The sequence below is a fragment of the Tachypleus tridentatus genome, chromosome 13, assembly GCF_004210375.1.
Source record: "Tachypleus tridentatus isolate NWPU-2018 chromosome 13, ASM421037v1, whole genome shotgun sequence".
In the NCBI taxonomy this organism is placed as follows: domain Eukaryota; kingdom Metazoa; phylum Arthropoda; class Merostomata; order Xiphosura; family Limulidae; genus Tachypleus; species Tachypleus tridentatus.
This window is the reverse complement of record NC_134837.1, coordinates 120,795,889-120,804,054: the sequence shown is the minus strand read 5'-3', so window position 1 is coordinate 120,804,054 and position 8,166 is coordinate 120,795,889. Positions and strand designations below refer to the sequence as shown.

At 30.8% G+C, this 8,166-nt stretch overlaps 1 protein-coding gene across 1 annotated transcript; it reads left to right on the top strand.

Moving 5' to 3' along the window:
- The first annotated feature begins 512 nt into the window (after positions 1-512).
- LOC143236262 (techylectin-5B-like) lies at positions 513-7,958 on the top strand. The gene is made up of 7 exons (XM_076474530.1): positions 513-678; positions 2,138-2,283; positions 6,037-6,148; positions 6,614-6,678; positions 7,209-7,314; positions 7,447-7,611; positions 7,696-7,958. Exons 1-7 carry the CDS (start codon positions 513-515, stop codon positions 7,956-7,958), a joined length of 1,023 nt encoding a protein of 340 aa, XP_076330645.1.
- The last annotated feature ends 208 nt before the right edge of the window (positions 7,959-8,166 follow it).

The window sequence follows — 8,166 nt, the reverse complement described above, 5'->3', positions numbered from 1 at the left end:
ATACGTGTTATTATGTCTTCTACATTTTCTCTGTTGAATGTGTTATTATCTAAACATAAATAAAATTAACGAACATTCTTCCACGTAACGTTACATTAAAATATTTGTTTTTCCTGTTTAATACATGAATACAATATCAGTAGAGAAACATTCTTGTAAAAATGAATACCTTACAGTCTATAAATATGTTTAAAATGTTACGAGTCACGATTAACATTAACATTAAAATTATTAACTACAGACAACAACTCTTACAGTAATAATAACTCCACTGTTTATAAAAAGAAGCGGAAAATTCAAATGTTGACTAGAGCCGTATTTAGAAAACTATAAACATTTCTTGGACTCAGAGTGAAAAACGTCAGATACAGTTACTAACACGGTTCTAACTTGCGGTAATTTAAAGAAAACCCTTTTTGGATATCCTGTTTAATACAACTATAAAACCACTGATGAAAGATTCACATATTCAGTCTATATGGACACAGTTTTGTTTTATTAACCATTTAACAATGTACAATACTGTGAAGATATTAAGTATTTTGACTTTCTTCGTGTTGACCCAGGCTGATGTCCGTCATCAAACAGCGTGTAATACTGTTGGATCACTGAAAGGAATAGTGGACTCAGTTACAGAATTAGTAGATCTGGCTAGAGAGAGGATTTCTACTTTAGAAGGTAATATATTTTACTTGAAGTATTTTATATAACGTAAAACTTGAATATCGACTATAGGAACATCTAAAATAACTATTTGTCAAGTTAGAATGTTAAGCCTAAATCTTATAATGTTGTTCTTCGTACTAATATATGTTGAACTACTCTTATATTTCCTCATTAAAGTTTTTATCCGTTACTCTTTAGATGTGTTTTCTACAACCACACTTGAACGAACATTTTCACCGCTTATTAATGACAAGCAAAACCGATTTTTTCAACAATCGCTTTGTGTAACACAAACGACGGAACAAAACCACCTCTACCAGAAGACTGTGCCAGTATCTATAAAAACAACGAAACCGAACCAGTGGTGACCACAGGATTGAACCACGATTCTTGAACCAGTCTATTTCTGTATACTGTGATATGGAGACATCAGGAGGAGGGTGGACGGTCGGTGAACTAAACTTTGTTTTGTGGTGAAGCTTTAGTTAATTCTGGGTTAGTGGATGTTTCCGTGAAACATTTAATTAAAAGTTTGCCATTATTTTCAGAGAAGAATAAACTGCTTTGTTATATAAATTCAATTATTTAAAAGAAATGGAAAATACGTGTCAGAACCAAACCCACATTTAAAATAAATAAATATTGAAGTATATTAAGAACTTGTAACTTTTTCTTTTAAATTTTTATCATATTTCTTCACTGATTCCGTTCATTAATGTATGTTATTTTATCATATTTAAATATACAGCTTATAACACAGGTTTTCATTGGGTAATCATTTCGTCTAGTTTGCTTATATATATATATCAGAATGTGTATCTGTGTTCAATATGAGATTTTCTACATGATAATAAACATATAAGTGTTTAATATAACAAAGAAATCCACTCTGAAGTTTATGTTATTGATTATTTTAAGATTCTTGAGAGATTGAAAGCATATTACTTCTTATTCTAAAATCGTCTTTCAAACATAAATTTATATCATACGTGTGTTACGAAATAGAGTTTGTAAGAATGTGAGACCGAAAACATACCGCTATGTCATTGGGGACCAAATCATAATAATGAGTTTTGTGTTAATTAAGAAACGTATCGATATCTTTAGAGACAGTTTCCACATATTTTGTACAGAATAATGTTGAATAATACAGGAATATATATTTTGAAGTTTCATTTTAATACTTATAAAACTTTGTTATCTCAGTATTTATTATTGATTTTCTTATTTGTAATTGATTCAAAGAAGAGGAAATTTTGGAAAACCATTTGAAAATTTTTACAGATCGTGGGTGGAATACAAAAATGGTTTTGGAAATTTAACCCAGGAGTTTTGGTTAGGTAAAACTTTATATATTTATGTAACATAATCAACTAGTTATTTTTTTTCATGTTAATTTATATTATTTGATACAGTTAATTAGTTACTGTGTTATAAACTATTTATTTATTATACACTGCTTCTGTTCCAGGCAATGACATCATCTTCTCCTTGAACAATCAGGACAATATGGTGCTCTGTGTTGATTTCGTTCTTCGTGATATTATTAAACATTTTAACACGGCGTCATCTACAGGAAAATTTCTGCTGATTGTACGAACAAAACAGAAACAAAAGGCAATGTGTTATATGTATATTCTATGGTTATTAAAGACATTTTTCTTAAATACTTTGTGGACAATAAAACTTTATAGATAAGCAATTCAATTATAACACAAATATTTTAGGTTCTTCAGAACACATTCGATTAAAATAACAGTCATAAACTTTCACCAACATCACTTTATTTGTTAATGATAAAATATCCACTTAAAAATAATTACACACAGAGAAATGATAAAACATGTTAAGATACCTTTTTATCTTGTTTGTCTATCTAAACGTATGATGTAAAATACAATTTTGCATGATATATTTAGATTTTATCTATTATCTATTGACCAATAATAAACTAAACAAGTCTTATTTTCATCTCGCTTGTACTGCACAAGAAAACGCTCAAACTTAAAGACAATGATTTTGTTTTAACTTAAAATTGTTCTTGATATGTCTATAAACTTACTTAGGAAATACTATGACTTGTAGGGTAATATTATTGTTTTTATGTTAGGGTTAGCTTAAAGGTGTTTAACTTTAAATAAAACGTGAAATAAAACATACATAAAAGATCCAAGTATAAACAAGATACTTTTAAACACCACAGTGATATTTATATTATATTCTAGACTGTATTTTTTTCGTTATTAATATAAAATTATTTTTTAACATTCTCCATTAAATATTTCTTAATTAATGTTAATTCTTCAACATAGATTAACTTTTTGAAACCTTGGTGTCAATACATTATACCGTTTATTTATTAACTACTAAAAATTTAAGACAATAAAACTAAGATGGAAAACCAATTAAAGATGACAATATCCATAGTCATTAAAGAATATCCATGTATAGTCATTGAACCTGAAATGTTAAAGTACAGTTTATCATTACTTTTTATTGTAGTTCTTATTTTATCTATTAACTGTATGTTTCATTATATTCTGTGAATATCTTTCACTATTTTTAATTTTCAATACTTTAATTTTTTCACCAATAGATAAGATCACATGTAAAAGATATATTTTTCACAGTTATGATATACAGAACACTTGTTTTATTTAACTTCACGAACAAATCATATATATTTTTCTCCTTTCCGTTGATGCACTACACCAAAGTACGTACATACAGAGAAATGGTTTTAGTAGAGATGGATTAATATGATGGTCCCTCTTTACCAAGCATATCCGTGTCACCTTTTCTTGAGCGAGATTGTCAAATATTACGTATATTTGACGCATGTACGTGATATCCTGAATCTCAATTACAGAATAATCGATGTAATAAGGGATGTGATAATGAACAACACGTAAAGTATCATCTAGACAATCTTCTAGTAACAAACTACACCCATGTAGTGCTATACTAAAACATGAAGATATTTTGCCAAGCTAAATAATTCCGGAGTATTCTATCTGTAGTGTTTTTGAAGTTATATTGTTATCTTTTTCAGTTTTACTTTGAGTAATTTTTTATGCACAAACTGGATTATAATGGTTCAATAAAATCATGTATGTGTACTACTGTGGATCGTCTCTCTCAGTATTACTGTTACAGTGTCTAACCAAGGACTTAGTTTGATTGTAGATAAAACTGACCACAGTGACGTGGAGGTTTAGGATTAGATAAGAAATGAAAGTGTTAACAGATGTACAGTATGAGCTGTAACTATAGATAAAGGTCTACAGGATGGTTATGTTTGTTTTCATAGAAAACTACACTGAGAAACACAACACCAACATTATTTATAAAATACAATGTGATAACTGCGACGACTTCTATATTGGAGAAACAAGTAAAAAAATGGAAACAAGTTTCAACGAACAAATAAAGTCACCTTCACACGTTCTCGAACACCGCAAATCAAATAAACACAATATAACCATAAAAAACACCCGAATACTAAATAAAGAAACAAACATAAACAAATGCAAAATTAAAGAAGCCTTACTTATAGAACAATGCAAAACTAAAATAAACCAATACAAAGGAATACCTTTATACCTATATTAACAAAGTTAATCCAACGTATAAGCACACCCTCTACATTCCTACACTGCGTTACATGTGGTTGGTTATCGGTCAGTTACTTCTTTCTTTCTTTCTGAACCTGACGATGACCGAAGAAGGTCGAAACGTTGTACGCTCCTCTACATATTACTTTCTCTATCCATACCAGCCGTTTTTACATAGATATATTTCTATACAAGTGGGTTTTTTCGTCATCACGAATAGTCTGTTTGTGGTTTGTCTACCAAGGATATCGAAAACCGGTCTTAGCGTTATAAACATAAAAATATACCTCTGAGCCACTTGGAAAGCAGGAGGAATCCTGATCAGTGTTAGTACAGAAGTAATTTATTATTGAAATATTTAAAAACAACCATGGTTTCACTATGTACAGGCTGTAATGGTTTGTAAACAGGTTTACATATTTAACCAAATAACCTTGACAATAACTTTGACACAAGTTGGTCTAGTCGTCTATAAATTTTTCTTTACTTGTTTTAAACTTCAATTTATTTCTAAAATCTTAGTTTTACCTTTTCACAGACATGCAAAACTTTGAAGCTTTCCATTAGATCGAGTTAGTGTTTAGTTTCTGTAAGTTGATTTCATTTTCCTTAACTTCCAGTTTCTAGAATGTTCTTTAATTACAGTTTCTACGGAACGTCCTGTTTCAAATACGTACATGTTATTACACATTAATTGGTAAACACCTCTGTCACTGTACTTATCTGTTTTGTCTTTGCTGTTGAATAACATTGTTTGTACACTAGAAGTATGAAGAAACACAATACTTTCATATAAAACATAACATAGCGCCCTCTTCTGTTGCTGAACACATCTTGAATTCTTTGTTTGTTTGTTATCGAATTTTGCGCAACGTTACACGAGGGCTGTCTGCGCTAGCTGTCCTTAATTTAATAGTGTAAGACTAAAGGGAACGTAGCGAGTCATCATAACCCACCACCATCTCTTGGGCTACTCTTTTACCAACAAATAATGGGATTGGCCATCACATTATAATATCCCCACGGTTAAAGGGCAAGCATTCTTAGTGTAACGGTGATTCGAACCTACGACCCTCATCTTACGAATCGATCGCTCTAACCTTCTAGCCATGCCGGTCCCTACTGGATTTGTCGCGGTAGTTATTTATGACTGGAAGAACATGAAGATCATGGGACACATACAACAATCGTATAAACAAGTTTGAAAAAAAGATTTGCACAATAAAAACACACCACTATGCATAAACAGATCTAATGGACCAATCAACGTGTCTTGTTGCAAGACCTGGTTATCTTAAATATTTTATCAAATACGACGTACTTCAACCCCCCATACCTAGACCTTGTTTCTCAAAAATGAACTCTCCCATTATCAGTTGAAACTGGTTACTTACTCAACGAACACTGCAGAATTTGACCCTGATTATGGAAAGACGTTTATCAAAACCTGTTGGCTGTAAATTATATTGAATAATTATACTTATTATACCACAAAACATCGTTTTTTAAAGTCATTGCTCTAAACATTTCTTGGACTCAGTGTGACATACATCACATACAGTTACTAAAACAGTTTTAACTCTGAATGATCTAAGGAAAATTCTTCTTTAATATCCTGTTCAATACAACTATAAAACCATTGATAGAAGATTTGCATCTTCATTCTAAAAGAAAACAGTTCTGTGTTATTAACCATTTAACAATGTACAACACTGTGAAGAAATTAAGTATTTTGACTTTCTTCGTGTTGACCCAGGCTGATGTCCATCATCACACAGCTTGTAATGCTGTTGGTTCACTGAAAGGAATAGTGGACTCCGTTACAGAATTAGTAGATCTGGCTAGAGAGAAGATTTCTACTTTAGAAGGTAATATATTTTACATAAAATATTTTACATTACACAAAACTTTAACTTCGATTAAAGGAACATTTAAATGTTAAACCTAAATGCTATATTGTTAATGTTGGTAACACTATATGTTCAGCTCTTTTAATATTTCCACATTAAAGTTTTATCCGTTATTATTTAGATGTTTTTCTGCAACCACACTTGAACGAACATTTCCAAGGCTTGTTGATGACAAACAAAACCGATCCTTTCAAAATCTCTTTGTGTGACACAAACGACAGAACAAACGCCACCTCTACCAGAGGACTGTGCCAGTATCTATAAACAACAACTAAACCGAACCAGCGGTATCCACGAGTTTCAGCCACAGTTTTGAACCAGTCAATCTTTGTATACTGTGATATGGAGACATCAGGAGGAGGGTGGACGGTAGGTGAACTGGACTTCTTTTGTGGTGTATCTTTAGTTAATTCTGGGTTACAGGTTGTTTTCATGAGACATTTAAATCAAAGTTAGCCATTATTTTCATGGAAGAAAAACTACTTTTTGTACAAACTCAGTTATGTAAACGATTTGGAAAATAAGTTTCATGACCAAATCCATATTTGAAAAGATAAACGTTAAGAGCATGTAACGTTTTTGTTATAATTTTTATCATATTTCTTCACTGACTCCGTTCATTAATATATGCTATTTTATTATATTTAAATATAACACGTGTTTTCACTTGGTAATCATTTCGTCCTAGGTTGTATAGATATATATATAAGAATGTGTATCTGTGCTTAACCTGACGCTTTATACATGATAATAAATATATGTGCTTAATAACACATAGGAATCTACTCTTGAATTTATCTTGATGTTATGATGATATTTTCCTAAAATCATCCATGAAACATAAATTAAGATCATTTGAATATGTTTTATTTTCGATTTCAAATCTTTCTTTTTTAGACAGGTATCATGAAAACAAAATAATGTTGAATAATACATTAATATATATTTTAAAGTTTCATTTTTATACTTATAAAACTTAGTTATATCAGTATTTCGTATTGTTTTTTCTTATTTCTAGCTAATTCAAAGAAGAGGAGATTTTGGAAAACCAGTCGAAAATTTTTACAGATCGTGGGTAGAATACAAAAACGGTTTTGGAAATTTAACCCAGGAGTTTTGGTCAGGTAAACCTTTATATATTTATCTAACAGTGATCAACTACTTATTTATTACCGTGTTATTTAGTATTATTTGATATAATTAATTATTTACTGTCTTATAAACTATTTATTTATTATTTAGTACTTCGGTTACAGGAAATGGCGTTATCTTCTCGTTGACCAATCAGGACAGTATGGTGCTCCGTGTTGATCTGGAAGACTTCGAAGGAAGTCGACGATATGCAGAGTTTGAAGGGTTCTTGGTACGAAGTGAAATAGAACTCTATAAAATGAGCTACAAAACGTACAAGGGTGACGCGGGTGAGTTTAAACTTTATTCCAGGATATAACATTCTACATTAGTTGTTTATATGTTATTTATTAATTATTTCGACATTATTTTAGGAAATTCTCTTGCTCCCCACCAAAATATGATGTTCAGTACCAAGGATAAAGACAACGATAAATACAGCGGAAGTTGTGCTCATAATCACAAAGGCGGATGGTGGTATAATTCATGTCATCGTTGTAACTTAAATGGTTTGTATTACACAGAAGATAAGGTAGATTCTACCGGTATTACCTGGTATGAGTGGAAAAGTGAACATATTACACTGAAGACAAGCGAGATGAAAATAAGACCCGCGGAGTTTACTTTTGGTAAATAAATAAAAATAGAAAGATTACTTGTTTTTGTTTGTTAAATGCTTATTATCATGCAAATGTTAAACACTTTAACAAATATATGTGCAAAAACGGTTCGTTTGGGTTGAGAAAATATTTTACGTAGAAGAGCGGACAACGTTTTGAACTTCTTCGGCCATCGTCAGGTTCACAGAGTGTGTCTGTAGTAAAACTGACATTGACCACATATGT